The 20,616-nt window shown below is 52.5% G+C and overlaps 1 protein-coding gene across 2 annotated transcripts in view; it reads right to left on the reverse strand.

The window, feature by feature from the left end:
* LOC144935060 (adhesion G protein-coupled receptor A3-like) overlaps window positions 1-20,616 on the reverse strand; it is a 103,968-nt gene that overhangs the window by 5,023 nt on the left and 78,329 nt on the right. For both annotated transcript variants that reach the window (XM_078861391.1, XM_078861392.1), the window contains 12 exons: window positions 19,198-19,362; window positions 15,883-16,135; window positions 13,151-13,300; window positions 12,212-12,373; window positions 11,220-11,495; window positions 10,046-10,292; window positions 8,814-9,022; window positions 7,451-7,578; window positions 4,759-4,882; window positions 3,091-3,239; window positions 1,771-1,866; window positions 30-783 (listed from right to left, as the gene is read on the reverse strand). In XM_078861391.1, the coding sequence (XP_078717517.1) occupies window positions 30-783; window positions 1,771-1,866; window positions 3,091-3,239; window positions 4,759-4,882; window positions 7,451-7,578; window positions 8,814-9,022; window positions 10,046-10,292; window positions 11,220-11,495; window positions 12,212-12,373; window positions 13,151-13,300; window positions 15,883-16,135; window positions 19,198-19,362 (2,713 nt within the window). The remainder of the gene's footprint in view (window positions 1-29; window positions 784-1,770; window positions 1,867-3,090; window positions 3,240-4,758; window positions 4,883-7,450; window positions 7,579-8,813; window positions 9,023-10,045; window positions 10,293-11,219; window positions 11,496-12,211; window positions 12,374-13,150; window positions 13,301-15,882; window positions 16,136-19,197; window positions 19,363-20,616) is intronic.

The following is a 20,616-nucleotide window of genomic DNA, read 5'->3' on the forward strand; positions in this document are numbered from 1 at the left end:
GACGCCGCGGCAAGAGGAGCGCAGGTCACCTGCAGGTTGGTCAGCTTGCTGCCGTTGGTTGCAGTGGAGTGGGACTTCTCGGCCACCGACGAATCGCCGCTGCCGCATCCGGTGGCGGGGCCCGAGCCGTTGATGGTGAGCGACGTCCCGGACGGCAGCCTGGAGCCGGTGCCCAGCTGCAGCGTGTAGTCGCGCCCGGGGGCCCGGCGGGGGCAGCGCGCGCGCCAGCACTGCCACACGTCCCTGCGCCGCGCGCCGTGGTGCGCCAGCAGGAAGAGGCCGAGCGCCGTCGTGGAGGCGGCGTAGAGCGCCGCGTACGCGTGCGACTCGACCCTCCCGTCCCGGTGAGCGACGGCCAGCGCCCCGAAGGCCCAGGCGGCCGTCGCCGCGAGGAACGTGCCGGCCAGCCCCGCGAGGCGCGCCCCCGGCGGCAGCTCGTCCTCCGGCGCCTCGGCCGGCGCCTCCGCTTGCGACGCCGACGCCGAGTCGGTCGCTTCGGGGCGAGCGAGGGCCTGCTCCGGCAGGCTCACCGGGCCGACCGGGCCACAGCCGCCCCGTTCTTTCTCCTCTTCATTGTTGTCGTTGTCTCTGCCGTTGGCGACGGCGATGACGGTGGTGGCGCCGCCGATGGCCTGCGACTCCTTGAGGGCCTCACGTTTGCATCGAGAGCGCATCCTGCGCAGGCGGGCGAGCGCGCAGGAGAAGTAGATGCACGCGATGGCAGTGACGAAGGCTGCGGGGCCGTAGAAGGCTCCAAGGCTGGGCTCCCACGCCATCCAGCAGCTTCGCAAGCGGAAAGCAAACAATGCGGAAGAAGGACAGGCTTCAATCAATTGTTTATAAGGTGACCATTACGTGTGTAAAGATTAAATGAATCGTTTAAGTTTTTCGTTAACAATTTGAGTGATAAGCAACAGTTATTTTCAACTTTGTTGTTAATGTAGTGGTTCATTGCTGAGGTTACATCATAGCCTATGTGCCATTAGAAAGGGGTGAATGACAATGGGAACACATAACATTTTAACACGTACAAACGTTGTATGATTGTATTGATTCCCAATGCTATCTCAATGGTGCTCATGGAATGATGTAATCAGTCAGATTCAATTCAGGTCCCTTACAGAGCAGTCCAAAACTTCTCGTTTGAAAATGGCCCGGAGAAGCAGATATGCCGGAACTACTTCTGAGATCCCTTCAAGTGATCTCTCTGGTCCGTACGGTAGTGGGGCAGCACTTTCTCACTTGCTCTGCCACTGACAGCAATGCTCTTTGCATGACAGTCAAGCTGATATTTTTCATTCTCAAAGCTGGTATTTAGCCAACCCAATCCTTAGCTTTCATTGTGAACGTAGATATCGATAATAATAGACGAATCGATCGTCACATTCCTAAATAACCACCAGCTTATTTTACCAGATAAAGCCCACTGAGCTATACAGCTCTTTTTCAGAAGTGACCTGGCCACAAATGATAGCTCAACAAAGTGGCTTATCGTGTGGAAATTTATAGCAGCAAAATAATCTAAACGCACGTTTCTAAATGTGGAGGGAAAAACCGGAGGACCCGGAGAAAAATCCACGCGACCACGGGGAGAGAGACGTGCAAACGTCAAATATACCGGCGTCGGGGTCTGAATCGAACCCACGACCTCCTGCATACCAAGCAACGTAGTTAACATCTCGCCGCCATATAAGTCGGGCGACATGGACAATTCTTTCCGTGGAACGCGCATTCCCACGCGACGCCGTGCGCCAACACGGAGCCACTCACTAGGCAGAGCTGTCGGTGCTGCCGTAGTTTTTGATGTTCGCCGCCGCCGTGATGCCGCATATGATGATGGGAATTCCTCCTCCGATCAGATAAAACCTGAGCAAAGCAAAGGGGCACCGTTAACGGGGCGCAATTCAAAGCACCGCTGGCCCTGGCCGACGGCTGCCCGCAACGTGGAACGCGCGCGAAAGATTCTGATTACGAGCGATAGATGTAGCGCTCGCTGGCACGGGCCGTGTTGTGACAGATGGTGGTGCTGCCCGCAGAGTGTGCGGGGGGGGGGGGGACGGTATCGCTGATAAAGTGACCCTGTGGCTCGGCTTACACAGCACCAGACTCGGTGCCTTAAACTACAAGCACGGACTGGACGGTGTGTAACAACCTGCATTGTATTCAATCGAGATAGCGTAACAAATCGCAATCACTTGATTAAACACTTGGATTTCAAAAGGAATTTCTTTGTAAATAAACGTGTCAATGAAATGGAGCATCCCGGAATTGTACAATTGGATTTAGAGAGTCCCTGGGTCATGGGGTAGAAAGGACCATACTTCACCACGCTGATCAGCATGGGTTGGTGAAGGCAAGGAGCACAGGTGAGGCACCATATAAGTACAGTGCAACAATTAATTTTGCTGCATTGCCCTCTGCTGCCGACAACCCCAGAGCTGTTAATTGTTGGTGGCCACCCATTCAAGCACCATCTCGGCTCAACGCTGCTAAGCTACCTAGACCTGACGACACATTTAACGACACACAAAGATGTGTTCATGTACAGCTGGAAGACGCAACTCCCATCATGCTTTGGATGCAAATCATTTGACAAAGTGCGATGTTCTCAAACAGAGCTGGACGTCTGGTTGGAAGATAGTTAAACATCTGACCATATCAGCCAGAATACTCCATTGCAGTGATAATTGAAACTATTAATTTTTTTACCAGGTAAGACCCACTGAGCTATGGAGCTCTTTTTCGGAAGTGACCTGGCCACAATTGATAGCCCAACGAAGGGGCTTATCACGTGGAAATTCACATCAGTCAAATACTCTAAATGCACATTTATGAATAGGGAGGGAAAACCCGGAGGACCCAGAGAAAAATCCACACGACCACGGGGAGAACATACAAACTACAAATATACAGGCGTCAGGGTCTGGATTTAAACCACGACCTCCTGTATACCAGGCGAGGTAGTTAACATCCCGCCACCGCGGCACCCCTATTGAGAGCAACAGAGCGGTGACGTTGGCGATTTGCCTCGTCTCTGTTGGGGCGAGCTCGCCTCACCGCCCGCCGCTCGTGTCTCACGTCCCAACGTACCGGAGCATGGGCCGGGGCTGCGGGCCCAGCGCGGCGTCACCGGGCTGGGGTGGCGCCCTCCAGCCACGCAGCTGCTTGCACAGGTTCCGCGCCAGGATTCCAAGCCACAGCAGCGACGCCAGCGATGCGTAGTGCAGCGCGATGCCCACCTGGCACCCGTACGACAATGACGACGACGACGCGCGTCAACGGATGGTGCCAGCGTAGCCATCGAGCGAGCGGGTGGCGCGCGATTGTAGCAGGGCCCACGGGGCAGAAGGGGCTCAGCCTTCGGGGCTACGACGAGGGACGAGATTTGACGAGGGTATCCCCCCCCCCCCCCCCCATTTTGCTCCTTTCACCAGCGCCGATGCTGACCGTGCTAGGCCACTGAACGGAGTCTATTGTCCTTCTAGTTCAGGGGTGGGGAAGGTCCGGCCCGCGGGCCGTGTAAGGCCCGCGAAATCATTTGGTGTGGCCCTGCCAAGGGAACCGCAGGCGGGACTCGAAATTCAATAAATCTAGGAGCAAACCTGGAAAAGCAGTTGCGAGTAGCAGCATCATCAATACCAGCAGCTAACATCAGACGCCTCACCAAAGAGAAGCAGTTCCTGCCCATCACATTAGGGGTGAGTTAATCAAATGTTTGACCAAATATAACAGGCTAATTTCTAAGTTGATAATTTTGTATGGCCCGCGAATGATGTTTAAATATCCAAATGGCACCTTGGCAGAAAAAAGGTTCCCCACCCCTGCTCTAGTTGAAGCAAGGATCACGTGGTCAGTGCTGCCTTGACGGGTCTGTCCAGTGCTCGCCGAGCTGCAATAGCTTCCGGTTGCCGAACGAACACATTATGAAGCCGCACTCATTACACACACAGTGCTTGCCACTAAGGAACCACAATGCCATGCTGATATCGTCAAGGAGCGTGAACCATCACACAAACTACGGTCATCCTGGCAGTGGCTTTTGGCTAACCGTCGAACAAAGACGGTCACTGCATCGTGCACTTTCAGATGTGCTTCTGCAGCCACCTGGAACGCTCTTCCTTCTGATATTAGGTAAGGCACTGGAACTATGCACTTTTACATCTAAATTGAAAACGAATTTCTTTAGAACACCTTTTTGCGTTTAGTTCGTTGTCCTTCCCCCGCACCGTACGTAGCACGCTTGGCTACGTACGGTGCGAAAGACGTTTCAACGTACAGAGATGCCGTTGTCAATCTCCCGCAGAGAATCAAGAGACATTAACTCCAGTCGAAGCCACGACGCACATGGGTTAGATATCATTCGGAGCAGTGACTCGAGACCTTGGTTCATTTCCTGGCCACAGTCTCCATCAGCGATGAGCAGTATCTGAACTGGTCCTGGGCTGCCACCACGTTCAGCAAACCGCAAATGACATTCGTGGTGAAGTACGGTCAAACAAACTCTGTAACAGAGGCCTTCATCCATATGGCACTTTGTCAATCCACTGCTGGATGAGAGCCTCCCTACACTGCGTGGGGTTTTGGGGGCTAATCATCATTATCATCATCATCATAATTAATTATAGACCAACTTAAATCATAAACAACATCTCTCGCCTTCTCTCTTTGAAAAAATCTTCAACCGGGACAAACGAAATGAGAGTGAAAGCCACGCACGCAGAGCGAAATAAAGCCGGACAGACGATCGCGCCCACTCACGGCCTGGCAGACGACGGCGGGCTGCGTGCGGTTGATGCCTCCCGCGAAGATGGCTGTGCCGAGAGCCAGGTGCAGCCACAGGCTCAGCAGCATGTGCCAGCTCTTGTGGCCAACGCGGATCACCCTGAGCACACAACACACAAAGGATCGGGAACTCTCTCCACGTCGCCTTAAGAATTAACAGCTGGGGCAAGCGCTGTGTCGGCGAGCACCTACGAAGGTCAATGCCGCGGCACGACGGGGTGCAGTGGCAAGCATCACGCCCGGCTGTCTTTGTCTCCCAGGGATGATGTTTACAAGTACTCATTAAAAGCCGAGCTGCCCGCAACCGGTTCACTGATATTGGCCGTGATGGGGGGGGGTCACCGGGTTTGTAGCACGGTGGCTAACCCTCGACACAATTACCTCCAGACACAGTGACTCACCACCACAAAGACAAAGATTCCCCGTAAAGCCTGAACAGACTGTTGGGGCAAGTGCTGTTAGCGAGTGGCACCTATGAAGGTCGGTATGGCACACGATGGGGTGGACGGCCAATACCGTGCCCGGCCGCCTTTGTCTCTCTCGTGGCGATGTTTTACACACCGCACCAGGTACTCATTTGAGGCTGAGTCGACCTAGGGGAGGCCTAGGACCGGTTAAGATAATATAATCGTCACTGGTGTTGGCCGTGAGCGGGAATATAACTCGAGTCGCGCAGCGCGCTAACCGCTACACCACCGCTCCCCACACTCACCACTCCACACACGCATGCGCACCTCTTCTGCCTATGCCTGCCTCTTCATCTGCCAAGTGTCTTAAGTGTAGTATATACAGTGTGTTCTACCCGTGACGTGTTCGGCGTCTTGAGTAGCAGCTACATTTAGAGGCGACAAGTTCTGTACTGGCTTAGGGTTTGTGTGCAGCCAACCTCGGCACCTGGGGCCCACGCTGCCACAGGCCACTCTGCGGTGTGTGGGTCAGTGACAGACCCCTGTGACGAGTGCCGCCCCCTGACCGGACCCGGCGGTGGAACTCGGGGGCTCTGTCATCTGGCTCGACAAGACGAGCAGACGATACGATGAGAATAGCACTAAAATGTAGACGCCAAGTGAAGCGGAACTGTGATCGTCACAATCACCCCCTGTACCCATGGACAGTGCCACCGCCGCCACTAGCAGACCCACTGCCACCACTATAATAACTATGTTCACCATGAGCATTGATGAAAATAATGGATTTATGATGAAGGTGGTTCATGATGATTATTATGAATGACGATTATTGATTTTGACAATGACGATTCATTGACAATAATGACAATATTGGGCCAAGACGTCTGTACAAAGTGAGTGCGTGAAGCTCCTGGCATCAGGACTTGGCTGAGCAAACACATAGAGACTGGAGCCTAAGAGTGAGGCCATCGCAGTACCTGGGGTGGAGCGGTAATCGCATTACGCTATGAAGTCGGCGACCTGAGTTCGATTCCCGGCCCTGAGTTTGATTCCAGGCCACGGCTAACATAAGTGGCGAGTGATATCTGAAACCGCCCACCCACCCACCCACTCACCCACCCACCCACCAACTCTCTTCACCCACCCACGCTGAGTAGCCAGGTGAGGAAGGTCACACAACCAAGATGGCCGACATGGTGTGTGGAGGCCTTCATCCAGTCCTGGATTGATACGTGTGTAGTGACATGGAATGGGTCACTACGTAGAATAGCGCGGGTTGCTGGTAGATAAGGGGATTTGCAGTTGCAGCAGCCCTGTCTGTCAGCAGGTCACGTGATAAGCCGGAGAGAGAGATGTAGGGCAAAGGTGATAGAGGGGGCACGTGAGGTAAGTCCGGGAACCCGTGAGTAGTTCTAGCAGGGTCGCGTGGCCGGGGCGGTGCGAGGCCACGCTGGGAGGATAAAAGGGGACCCCGAGGGAAGGGTCGGGGCTGTTGCTTGGAGTGGAAGGCTGTTAATAAATTGAGTGCATCCTACTCCGAGTGTCTCTGAGTGCATCACTACACATGGGCTGTATGCTACAAGTCACAACAATAACAGCATCCTTTGAAAAACCTCGCCAAGTCTCAAGAATATTTTTCAGGAGGGTCCTGCCATGTATTTGCAGTAGTGGGCGATGTTACTGCTGCTGTATGTAATCCCAACTAAGTAATTCATAGTTACATATTCAGTATTGGATTGTTTAGCCAATACTAGTTACGTAATATTGCGTTTTTTTAGGCTAGAGGAGGAAACTGGAGAATCCGGAGAAAACCCATGAACAACAGTGGGGGAGAGCATACAAGCTCCATGCAGAAAGGCGCCCGAATTAGGAATCGAATTCAGGCCCTTATTAACTATTTTTATTTTACCAGGTAAGGCTCACTTTGCTATAAAGCTTTTTTTCAGTGACCTGGACACAAATAATAGCTCAACGAAGTGGCTTATCATGTGGAAATTAAGAGCAGCCAAATATTCTAAATGCATTTAAATTTAGAGGGAAAAACCAAAGGACCCAGAGAAAATTCCACGTGACCACGGGGAGAGAGACACGCAAACTCCAAATATGCAGGCGTCAGGGTTGGGATCGAACCCACGACCTCCTGCATACCAGGCGAGGCAGTTAACATCTCCCCTGCAGCACCCTGCTGCCCAACATAATCTGCCACAACAACGCTCGTGGCATCAACACTCGCACAGCAGCAAAGTTGTCGGCCGCACCTGTGATGCAGGACGTAGGTGGTGATCAGCGCGAGCAGGCACAGCAGCAGCAGGGCCGAGCACACGTACACGGCCGGGTGGAGCAGCCGCACTGCCGCCTGCTCCCCCGCGCCGGCCGCCACCACGTCCTGCGGGCACAAAACGCACGCACGGACGGTCGCGTCGCGGCGCGTCGGCAAGGCGACGTGTCACTCGTGTCCAAATTTTGGCCGTCTTCGTAGCCCGGCGGCCCTATGACCCCCGCTGGAACGTGGGGTCCCCGATGCAAATCAGAGGTCGCAAACGGGTTTGGATTCCTTACCCGTACCCGGCCGCACCAGGGTCGCAAACGGCTACCCGTACCCATACCCAGCCGGGTACGGGTAGCCGGGTATCGGGTAGGGTACGGGTATTGGGTACCCGGTTGCGACCTCTGGTGCAAATGCGCCGTCTGCGACACTCACAAGCTGCTCCACTGACTGAGCCCGAGAGGAGTGTTCGTCAGGCTCGATGAGCGCCACGGTGTTTGATCAATGAAGTCAGTTGCGCAACATTGGTAGCATGGGCCCTGGAGCTGAGAAATTAAATGGGGTCCCCTGTCTGATCCCTACCGCCCACCTCCCCCAATCGTATCTTGTAGCCCGGTGCCCTGTGCCCCCTCCAGCCTATGGGCTCTGGTGCAGTTGCACTGCCTGCACACTCAACAGCTACACAGCAGTATAGACCACCAGCTTCACATCGAGAGCCTCAAGACTCGTGTAGACACCAATTGACTTGCACCGAGGCTCACAGACTCGCACCGGGACGCAAACGTTTCATGAACAAGAGCGCCCAGGAGGTGGAGCGAAACGTCAGACACCATCCAGAACAACACGCGGTAAGATCCGGAACACACGTCGGAGAGAAAAATATTCTAAACTACAACTATACTATTTTGATTTTACTAGGTAAGGCCCACTGAACTATATAGCTATTTTTAAAAAGTGACCTGGCTACAAATGATAGCTCAACCAAGTGGCTTATCTTGTGGAAATTTGTAGCAGTCAAATACTATAAACGCGTGTTTATCCTAAATGTGGAGGCAAAACCGGAGGACCCGGAGAAAAATCCACGCGACCACGGGGAGAACATGCAAATTCCAAATATACAGGAGTCAGCGTTGGGATCGAACCCACAAACTCCTGAAAACCAGGCGAGGGAGTTAACATCTCGCGCCACCGTGGCGGGATGTTAACTCACCCACCGTTGTGCCTGGGATTTTGGTGGGGAGTCACAGTCGTCATCACGCTTGGTGTCCACTCATGGTCACCTGTGGCTAAAAGAATATATATTTTCGTCACTGATGTCGTTTTTGAAGACGTCGCGGGGCTCAGGGGGCGCGCACCATGAGCACGGCGTAGTTGCCGAGGCGGCCGCAGCGCAGGGTGGTGACGTTGCCCTCCGAGCCGTCAGGCCGGCAGCCCTGCAGGCCCCAGGCTCCGCGCCCGCCCCGGGCCTCGGGGTCCCACAGTGCCGCCACGGGGTCCGTGCCGGGCGAGAAACGGCGCAGCGACACGGCCACCCAGTCCACCAGGTCGTCGGCGCTGAGGCCGTCTGAGCGCAGGAGAGGGATCGCGGTGAGGAGTGGGACTGAGATATCGAGTCGTGGACGAGATCTTTCTGTTTTGCCCAACTGCGTTGGCAGTGCTGCATCAGCACAGGTAACGAAAACTCAAAACATTCGTCAATGAAACTGGCAATTGCTCTTCTTCATAGCCTGCCTGCTATGCCTGAAATGTCACCTATTTTATGCTTTTTTTTTTACTTTTGTGGCAATGTTATCGATGAACGTGCCGAGTGTCCGAGGACGTTTCTTCTTTTTTCAGGAGGGCAGTTAAGCAGCAATGTTCCTACTTTTTGACTCTGTATATATGTATTTCACACTGCCTAAACGTGAACTGTTTATGTTGTAGATTCAAATGTGTTTGTGTACGTGTCGTTACGTGTGTTTGCTCTGCATGCGTCTCTCGACTCCCCGGGACACCCTTGCAAAAAAGATATCCCAGCTAAAAATCGATATTTTTTCACGAGATAAAAATAAATAGTTCACGTGTACGTTCACGTCGGCGTTGGTGAGTGAGGCAGTGGACGGCTCCAGGAGTAGCCTCGCGGTGAACATCCAAAACGATGCCGGCGAATGATCAAAATGGGCTGCGGTGTACTGTGTAGTCCACGATTTGAGATAGAGATAGCGTAGAGATTCACCGACTTACATAAAGAACCATACACTACTAGTCTACGGCTGCAAAGTCACGTCCCATCTCGAGGCCTACCCCGTGCTACCAACCCGGAAAATATTATTGCACCCGGAACACCACATCTAGTATACCTTCCTCTGACAATGACCACTGTATGGTCCTGCTTCTAGGCCTACGCCATGCTAACAGCGATGCAGAAAACCCTCGGTGAGAAACAAAGCTGTGGTTACACTGCAGAACTGAGCAGCAGAGCAATCGATCGACCCCGCACTAAAACGTGCGCACGTTGAACTTCTTTCGCACCGTACGTAGCCAACCAAGGCCATTCGGCGGCGGTGGGGGAAGGACAATGTCCGCAGTCGCGCATCGAGCCACCCACCGATGTTGAGGTAGAGCACGGGCGTCACCACCGCCCTGCGCCGGCCGGCGTCAGCCGCTTCGGACGCGTTCCCTGCCGGCGGGAAGAGCCGCCCGTTGCGGAAGACCACCAGCTGCAGGAGGCAGGTGTTGTCTCCGGGGCTGCCGGGGAGCGGCACCGGCGCGCGGGAACCCCAGCCCGCGCCGGGTCCCGCCGGGCCGCCCAGCAGCGTCGGAGGCAGCTGCACCGACGCCTCGGCCACCGTGTTCTGGGAGTGCGGAGCGCCCGACAGAAAGCGTTTCGGTGATGCGTTTCGGTGATGCGTTCACTCGCGACGATGACCCCCCTCCACCCCCTTCCACCTGCTCTAACTTCTCAGGTGGATGAGACCAAACACGAAAGCCACAGATGCCACCGCACCTCGCCAGCTCTTTCTACCCTCCACCAAATCCTACAGGTGCTGCACACTGTGGACATGTGACCTCTAGAATCTGCCCTAATGGTATCCTGCCGTCTGCTTTTCAGGTCTTCTCTTGCCCTTGGTCACTGGACTCATGGTGACCACTCCAATGCCTTTTTGGCCCTCCCCCAATCCTGCACATACGTCCCACCCAGTGTATGATTAATATTTTTTTTACCAAATCATATCTGCAATACTCACCTGCCCATTTGAACTGTGTATTTTTACATCTAAATCGAAAACACATTTACTTAGGACTGCATTTTTCCTGTTGTTTCTCGCGGGGACATCTGAATTGCACGCTTGGCTATGCATGGTGGGGAGAGAAGATCAACGTACATAGATAACATACTGCCATGTCTTCTTGGTTCTTTCGGTAAAGTCACGTAGAAGAGAAATAATAAAATGATAAAAATAAAACATAATAAATACAATTCTCACAGTGAGAATTCTCAAAGTAAGAATTGCATTTTATTATGTTTTATTTTTTATAATTTCTTTCGGTAAAGTCACGTAGAAGGGAAATAATAAAATGATAAAAATAAAACATAATAAAATACAATTCTCACTGTGAGAATTCTCTCTCTGTGAGAAGATGAATCCCTGCAGTCACGAAAGCTTTAAATCGAAATTTATACTGACATGTGCTCTGCCAGACTTCTACATCGTGTATCCTGCCTTGCCCTGCGTTCGTACATCCTCTGGTGCGTCTGCCTAACCAGTGCCAGCCACTACCTTGCCGGGGAAGTGGAGCAGCGAGTGGGTCAGGTTTCCCGCGTTGCACTTGAAGCTGAGCTGCTGGTCAAAGCCGCCGCTGCCGCTGTAGCTTCCAGAGGCGCCGACGCTACCGCCGTCGGCAGCGAAGGCCGCGGCTTCCCTGCCGGCGCTGTCACGCGGGGCGGTCACCGCGAGGCGGTCGTAGCTCGCCGTCTTGCGGAACGCCGTGCACGTGATGCCCGAGAAGCTGGACGGCTTGATGCGCAGGGCAGTCATCGCGATGTTTGCCGAGAACTGCAGAGGAGGAGGAGGGAGGAGATGGAGCGTGGGATAGCGTGAGGTGACGACTGCTTACATGCACCTCCGATTAGCGCGGTTGTCTACGTATGGTGGTGCGAAAGAAGTCAACACGCATCATGTGTACTTGTACAGTCCCTTGTGTTAGTCTACTGTTGGACGAGGGCCCCCCAATTGCATGTGTGTCCTGCTGCTCAGCACTAAGCCCCGCGTCTCCTATTATGGTGGTCACCCAGCCCAGCAGAATCCAGGCTCAACACCGCTCAGCTTTTGGGATCTGACGAGGTCGTAAAAATGTGTTCTGGGTAGCGCTGTTGCTCTCTCTCCTCTTGCCCGTGTTTCCCTGCCCGGCCTCCCCCAGACCCCTTCTACCCTCATGTCAGTGTGTTTTTTCCTTCTAGTTTGTAACGCGTCTTGAGGTGTGATTGCATTTACACGTTAAATATTGTTCCTGTTGATTGGATTTCAAAGTTAAGTCGGGTTGCTTTTGTGGCAGCTCAACTCGGTCAATAGTTGTTGCCGTTTCTGGCTGCCTTCCTGGTCTCGTCCGTGGTCTCCCACGCCTCATTCTCTCTCTGAGTGTGATCGAAAAAAACCGTGCACGCTACAAATTCTGAATTGTATACAAAAAAAAATTCCCAGTGGCCCAGAATCGCAGCCCCAACCCCTGGCAGTAGCTCATCGGTGAGGGGTGGTGTCGCGCGCCCGGAGACCTTATTGAAGTCCTGGGCCCCCCCGAGCAGAGCCTGGCGAGCGAAGCGCTCCACGCTGGCCACGATGCGGCTGCAGGCCCGTGCCTCGGCCTGCGCCGCGACAAGCACCGTCTCGTCGGCGGCCATCGCGGCGCTCGCCATGTCCACGATCAGCTCGCCGAGCTGGGCGACAAAACAAACCCGTACTCTTAGTTCTTTCGGTAAAGTCACCATGTAGGTAAAAAATTTAAATTTAAATTAAAAAAATAAAACAATAAAATCACGACGTTTCGGAGGCAACACAAGCTTCCGTCTTCAGGTGAAACTGTCACAGCAAAAAAATCTGTATCAATATACTGGTTAAGGGGGGAGGAGCCTGGAAGGACCGCGGTCAGGGCCAGAATGAGTTAGTTTTGAGGGGAGCCCAGCAGAGATTCATGAAGTGCGCAGCCTCCAGGCACAGGCAGTCTGCGGCCCTTCAAAGCCACGATCACAAAATACCCCAGAATGCCTTTTCATCCGCACCTTTAAGAAGCAGCATATGTACAGCATTGTCATCTTCGGGGAATATGATTTGCTAGACACGGCTGGTCGAATATTCCCCTTGCTTCCCCACCTGTGGATTTGTTTTGAAGGAGATCACACTGTTGTTTTCATCTCTCTGGACTTGGAAACATCATCTCTTCGACATTGCTGTTTTACACAAAGGGTAATCGTTTTACACACTTTACTGCGCTATTCATCTTTGACGAGTACGTGCTTGGTGGATTTTAAACAAATATAGTCATATATATGTTAAATTCTCTCCTTTTGCTGTTTTACTGCCATCCACGCCTGGTGGAAAACACTCAAATGGTATTTACTTATATTTTTTATTTCAATTATAGCATTTCAATGTATTTGTATGTATGTGTACGTATAGGATGTGTGAGACATGGGATGCACATTGTGAAGAAAGACCTCTCTGTTCCTGTCCGAAAACGTCGTGAACTTCTCCAGCATCTGCGCCACGAACACAACGTCCATCTTGTCGGCGAGGCCTGGCGCTTCCGAGATGCACGGCAGCAGCTGCTGAGCGAGCGTCGGCGCCGTGGTGGCGTTCACCGGCATCTGCGGTGCGAGGAGGAGGTGGAGGAAGAGGTGGAGGTGGAGGAGGAGGTGGAGGAGGAGGTGGAGGAAGAGGAAGAGGTGGAGGAGGAGGTGGAGGAAGAGGTGGAGGAAGAGGTGGAGGAAGAGATGGAGGAAGAGGTGGAGGAAGAGGAGGTGGAGGGTGAGGTGGAGGAAGAGGTGGAGGAAGAGGTGGAGGAAGAGGTGGAGGAAGAGGTGGAGGAAGAGGTGGAGGAAGAGGTGGAGGAGGAGGTGGAGGAGGAAGAGGTGGAGGAGCAGGTGGAGGAAGAGGTGGAGGAAGAGGTGGAGGAAGAGGTGGAGGAAGAGGTGGAGGAAGAGATGGAGGAAGAGGTGGAGGAAGAGGAGGTGGAGGGTGAGGTGGAGGAGGAGGTGGAGGAGGAGGAGGTGGAGGAAGAGGTGGAGGAAGAGGAGGTGTCGTTTATTGTGAAAATTCCGTCACAGTTCCTATGATCACTGTTTCATTTTGGTGATTTCGAAAAGTTTACTGGTTTGGCCACGTTTGTTTGTTGTAGTACGGAGTAAGACTGATGGCCTTAATCTAAGTTGTCTTGTGGTTGTTGTTGTTGTTTGACTTGCATCCCACTGGGATTTTTGCACACAGCGTTGGTGTACGGTGCTTTTTTTGCAATATTTTGCTGTCTTTTCTTGGATTTTCTGTTTGCACTTAGTCACATATTCACTTTAAGATGTGTTCTTGTTCATGTTTTTTTTGTTTGTTGCGGTTGCACCCGATTCAAGAGCCGAATGGCTCACAGGGCTATACCTAATAAATGAACTTGAACTTGAACTCTCAGAGGAGACCACGAACAAGTGCCACCCGAAAGCAATGGCCTTTTCCAACCCCCAACGGCCACCTACCCTGGCCTTGTAGTGTCCATTAAATGGGGCATCGAATGCCCCCTTCATTTCAAAGAGGACATGACCCAAACAATAAACAGCTCTTATCTTGTATATATCTATAGTGTACATGCCTATGCTGTGTCTTTTCGAAGTCCGACACTGGTTTGAAATTTTGTGAATGATTAAAAAAATCAAGCAGTCGTGGGGGTTGTTTGACCATATTTCACCACGCTGGTCAGTGTGGGTCGGTATAAAGGGTTCGGGAGTTATGGATCGGTTTCAGAATCAAAGGGGCTTTCAGCTGTGGCCAGGAATCAAACTCGGGTGGCCAGGCTTACGGTGCAGTTTCGTTTCCCATTGCACCACGGGTCCACCAAAACATATCTCCATATATATAAGCAAAGTTGTAATTATGTGTGTCTGTTTAAAATGTTTAGCATACTTCCCGACATGCAACAAACTTGAAATGTGCCATGTGGGTACTTTCCAGACTGTACACCATGCAACAATTATAAAAATAAACTTTTTTTGGGGGGGGGGGGGGAGCTCAATAATGCATCTATTTTTTACACGGCACGTGAGCTGTGACGTCAAATCTGTCACGTGACCCACGCGTGTGGAAGCGTAACGCGTTGTAGTGCAGTGGGTAGCCCGCTGCGCTACGAACCCGGCGACCCGAGTTCGATTCCCGCTCACGGCCACCACCGGTGACGATTATTTTAACCGCTCCTGGGCCTCCCCTAGGTCGACTCAGCCTCACACGAGTAACTGGTGTGGTGTGTGAACATCGCCACTGGGGAGACAAAGGCGGCCGGGCGTGGTGAATCCAAGTCCCGGGCGAAGCCGGGTAGTAAAGTTAGTATATACAGTATATTTTAACATGATAGACATACAGTTTGAACATTCCTGGGGCTCTCCCAGTCAGCGATTCGTGTCAGCTAGGTCTGTTCCGAAAATATGTCCGCACCCAGCACGCCACATCCGGTCTCTGGGCCTACTCCAGACGACATTCTCAGTGAGACATCCAGCCCTGGAGCCAGCGCGGTTATCGCCCTCGTCAATTGCACGCGTGTGCGTTGACCTTCTTTTGCACCGTACGTAGCCAACCGCGTTAATCGGAGGTGCGGGGGAAGGACAACAAACTATAGACAAAACAGCTGATTTTTAAAGAAATGAGTTTCAGTTTCATTTATTTGGTATAGCCCTGTGAGCCATTCGGCTCTTGAATCGGGTGCAACCGCAACAAACTAAAAAACGCAATAAACAAAACATGAGGAGGGTAAGGAGGATGGAAGAGGGTGATGATGGTGTGATTGGTGATGAGAATAGTGAGGAGGGGGGTGAGGAGAGCAAGCCGGGTGGTTATGGTGAGTAGGGCGATGATGGTGGTGATGGTGAGGAGGGTGAGGTGGGCGAGTGAGTGGTGCTCACAAGTGCCACGAACAAACTTGCATTCCCTGTCTGCGTCTCGTTACCCAAGTGTTTAAAAAAAAAGTTTTCATTAACCATATATTTAAATAACCTCGCTCAATTCACGCAACGCTTTCGCTTTCATCCGTTGCAAACTTCAACCGTGCTGACCGTCGTCGCTGGCCGCTTGGCATTTTGGTGCCTTAGAGCCTGTGGGGTTTGGCAACCCGTCGGTTGGAACAAAAAACCCAGATCGCACAATCGCGGTGACCGTCACGTGAGAAAGCGTCGCGGCGACCGCCACTTGGCTGCACCTGAGTGAACGTGTGCAGGAGCCGCGTATGCTCGTTGGCGTACTGGCAGCTCGCGTGGTCCCCGTCCACCCACTGCCCTGTGCGGTCACACCTCCGCGACGCCACCAGCGCACCGGAACCACCACCACCGCCGGAGGAGCCACCGCCGCCGCCGCCGGCAGGGACTGGCGAGCCAACGAGCCCGACGGATGCTAGCGGCTGGTGGTGGGGGCATGGCAGCGTGGCCGTGATGCCCGCCAGCGTCCGCGGCCACCTGCCAGACATCGGCGCATTTTGTTAACGGACGCGACGCCTTTCATTCCCATTTTTACTCCCCCCCCTGGGACATCCGAGTCAGCGAAGGGCACACACGAATAACAGGCGGCTCGTTTTGCACCACTGATATTTTCCCCAAAGCCGGAGCCAGAACAAAACCGTGAAATTCCGGTGTAAACAAGACATCTGAATCTGGCTCGGGTCACGGGGTTTCTCATTTTCAGTCAGACTCGTTTCTTGCGTTCGACGTAAGGGGCACGAGCTCGCTTATTCGCCGGTGGCTGAAACAACACGTCCACCTCCTGAGCCGAACCAGGCTGGCACAGCAGCTCGGCTGTGCAGTGGAAAACGAGAGGCAGAAGGCGACGGGGTGGTGCCACCAGACGATTGGGCACCTGCTGGGCACGTTCATCGGTTGGTCCCGTCCCTCTGCTGGGCACGGCGCCCGTGCCTCTCTACTGGGTCACAGCTTCGCGTGAGGAATGCATAAAATTGGAAAGCTTGCGTGCCAGATGTTGGGCGGACATGTGGCGTGAATCACGGCAGGGCATGCCAGCCTCCTAATGCAAACCACCGGTCGTCTCCGGCACGGCTGGCGAAGGGGTACGGCTCTCACCGCTCGGCGCCGAAGAGGCGTTTTGTTTCGTGGATAACGGAGCGGAGTGAAACCAGCCCGATGAGCTTCGTCGTAAATTCTGCCCCCCCCCCACACACACCACCGCAGCCCCCCCCATCCCACCCCCAGGAAAGAGAGCGCAAGGTGGCCACCACGAGGCGACAACGACAGCGCTTGCTTGATAGACTTACGGACGTGTCTGCTGTGGAGACTTAACAATCCTCCGCTTCAAGAACAACCATTTCCTTGGTGGAGAAACATTGGCGCCGTTTACAATGGGGGTTTGTGCATTTGCATCCACGTTGCGTATGAAGCTGTCACAATTCCTGGACGTGGTGGTGGAGCAGCGATGCAGTGGTTGGCGCACCGCGGTATGAATCTGGCAACTTGAGTTTGATTCTCGGGTAACAATGAGTGGTGAGTGATACCTGAACTGGACCTGTCCCGCTCACCCCTGCCCCCATCCACCAACCCCTATTGACCAGCATGGCGAAGAATAGTCAAATAATCCCCATGGCCAATGCGGCGTGGTGAGGCCTTCGTCCATTAGTAGATTGACAAAGAGCCATTCATAATTATTATGATCATCATGAACTCATGTACGGCATATTGAAATCGCATCTTAGACGGTTCACGTTTCAAAATTGTATGTTATAACAAGTATCTGATATTGGGGTGCTTAACATTGTGGTTCGGGAGATCCGAACAAGCCTGCTCGTGACCCACATCTGTTGCTCGTTAGGCCGCTCGTTAATGTCTCCACACCTATTAATTCCAGATATGCTCCATAATCCAAATGTGTACTCGGCGGTCAAGCAGGTTACGGTATGGACGGGAGAGAAGCAGAGAGGACGAATCCGAACACATCTGGAAGCTGCCCGCATATCAAAAGAAGACTGTAAAAAAAAGAACGATAAATAACAGCTCCCAGGTCGCCGCAACCGCGTTTCTTCCACTGCCAAGTCCCACCTACCCCGTCACCTGATGATATGCATTACCCAGAGTGCACTGCAGGTGCTGCCCTCTTCCCTTGCCTTAAAATTGCTCGCAGATGCCCCAAAACAGTATGGAAACTATTACATTTCTTCTCTTTATAAAATTAAATAAAAATTGTCCCCCCTACCTACAGCCTACCTCTTCATTACCTACAGAGTTTATTACGTACGGAGGCTTTCAAGTAAAGTCAGAAGATAGCCCGGATACTGTAGTAATACTCATGTGCAAAATATCCCGATAATAGGATTATGAGCGACACTGACGGGGCGGCGCTTTGTGGGGGGTGGGGGGGCATGTCAGTTCATTCTTCTTGAGGTCTTCAAATATTTTTTCTACACATTTGGCTATCGGCAGATGTTAAGCCATTACCAGCACACTGCGCCGGTACCTGCAGCACTCACTTTACTATCGCTCCTGTTAAAATGTCGGGTCGGAGCTGGAGTGCAGTGATCATCACACTCTGCGCTGTAGACCCGGTAAACCTGAGTTCAATTCCTGGCCATGGATAGAATTCCCAGCCATGGCTGTCTGAACCTGTCCCGGACACCTCCTTCACTGAACCGCACTGAGCGGCGTGGTGAAGCACGGTAAAACAAACCCACGTGACCAACGCGGCATGCCTAGTCGCTGTAATTTGATAAATATCAACTTAGCCAATGGTTCTACCTTCGGGGAATTCTCTAACTTTCTGCCAACCGTAGCTTGTGGCGCCGGCGGTTTTCGGGATTGAGATGTCGTCGTCATCCAACGGGCATTGTCGGCTCGGCCAGAGCTCACGGACGTGGTTGGGCGCTGCAAGCCGAGCGGGAACATTTGTCGGAAGCAAGTTACGTTTGTTGGTGCCATGCGAGATGTTAACTACCTCGCCTGGTATACCGGAGGTTGTGGGCTAGATCCCGACCCTCATGCATTTATATATGGAGTTTGCATGTTCTTCCCATGGTCACGTGGATTTTTCTCTGGGTACTCCACATTTATACTCATGTGTTTAGAGTATTTGGCTGCTATACATTTCTACGTAATAAGCCCACTTCGTTGAGTTATCATTTGTGGCCAGGTCGCTTCGGAAAAAAGAGCTACGTAGCTCAATGGATCCTACCAGAGGTGTGGACTCGAGTCATGTGACTTGGACTCGAGTCAGACTCGAGTCATGAATTTGATGACTTGCGACTCGACTTGGACTTGCATAACAATGACTTTGTCCCACCTATGAGATGTGGACTCGAGTCATGTGACTTGGACTCGAGTCAGACTCGAGTCATGAATTTGATGACTTGCGACTCGACTTGGACTTGCATAACAATGACTTTGTCCCACCTCTGGATCCTACCTGGTAAACTCAAAATAGTTTCATTTTTTCTTGTATGCCAGGCTGCTGAGCGGGTAGGGCGATCAAACAGGTGATCGAACGGGCGAGTGGACAGGCGGTCGAGCGAGTGAGCGAGCACCTGAAGTCGCCCTTGTTGTTGACGAGCCGCTCGGCGGGGCAGTGCAGCGAGGAGTTCTCCAGGACGATGATGTCGACGGCGCGGCTCGCGTTGCCACGCGAGGTGCTCACCACGCACTCCCAACGGCCAGACATCCCCACGCTCACGTCTGGCAGCATGAGCCCACTGTGTCGGGACACGTCGTGGTGGGGGGGGGGGGTAAAGGCGAGGGAGTGAGAGGGGCCGGACAGCCGGGAAGTAGGGGCCCACGAGCGATGAACCGCGCGGGCACAAATTGGGATTGGCCGTTGGCAACGTACGGTGCGAAAGAAGTTCAAAATACATACGTACGTACGCCCATCAAGACTGAGTCTTCGTTGTTATTATCATCAGTGCCGTTATCATAACTGTCATCGTAATCATCAATTTCAAGAAGTAATCATCAACAATGTCACCATTATTGTCATCATCATCATTGTCATTATCACCATCATCGCCCAATGGCATGGTCCTGCGATGATAATAAAAAATAATAATAAATTACATTTATAAAGCTCCTCTCTACAAGGTACTCAAACCCCTGTACAGTGTAAAAACAAGCAAATAAATATGCCCATGACCAAATAAATGTTTGGCAATGCCACAATTAATGTCACTCCTCCACGTGAGCTAATCTCATCACTCTATCTCCACGGTGGGAGGTCCTTATCCCTGGAGTGTTCTCTTCTTTGGCTGTAATTATGTCGTCAGGCTTGTCCATCAGGCATCATCCCTCCGACCAATGATGCATCCCTAACCAAAGTCGACTTACTTTCCTGAACGGAAAACATTTTGCAAGTGATTACATATTAATACGATACATCCCTGTCCAAACAGTATGCCAGTCAGGCAAACGAAAGCCTCACATTGGCATTTGCATTTTAAACTAGCGTTCCGGCCTGATTCTAAACAGATGGCTGTGACGAGAGCTGCGGTCTGTTAAATAAAAAAACAACAAAAACAGTATTTCTGATCGACTCTTGCGATTTTCATGTGGTGAGCGATGCCGGGCCAGCGTGAATTGTCGCGATTTGAATTCGCGATTCGAGGTCACGATTCGCTTGCGACGTCTCGTTTTTGTGCCTTCTCATTTTTATTGGAACGTCTCGTTCGTGCGGTTTTGTTTGAGCTATGGGCCTAAATGCACACATGCAGATGTGATTTGAATAAATAATGGTTTCTCGCACACACACGATGCCGTGCACGTATTATACCATCTATGCATGTTCGTTGAACTTTTTTCGCACCGTATGTTAGCCAACCGTGCTAATCGCAGGTGCGGACGAAGAGATGAAGAATAGATCATGGCTCACAGCAGATGGAAGGTGGTGGGGGGGGGGTGCCCAATGCATGGGCCTGCCTCTCAACCCACTCTGACCCTTGTCCCAGGCATGACATCTA

The sequence above is a fragment of the Lampetra fluviatilis genome, chromosome 12 (assembly GCF_964198595.1).
Source record: "Lampetra fluviatilis chromosome 12, kcLamFluv1.1, whole genome shotgun sequence".
Classification (NCBI taxonomy): domain Eukaryota; kingdom Metazoa; phylum Chordata; class Hyperoartia; order Petromyzontiformes; family Petromyzontidae; genus Lampetra; species Lampetra fluviatilis.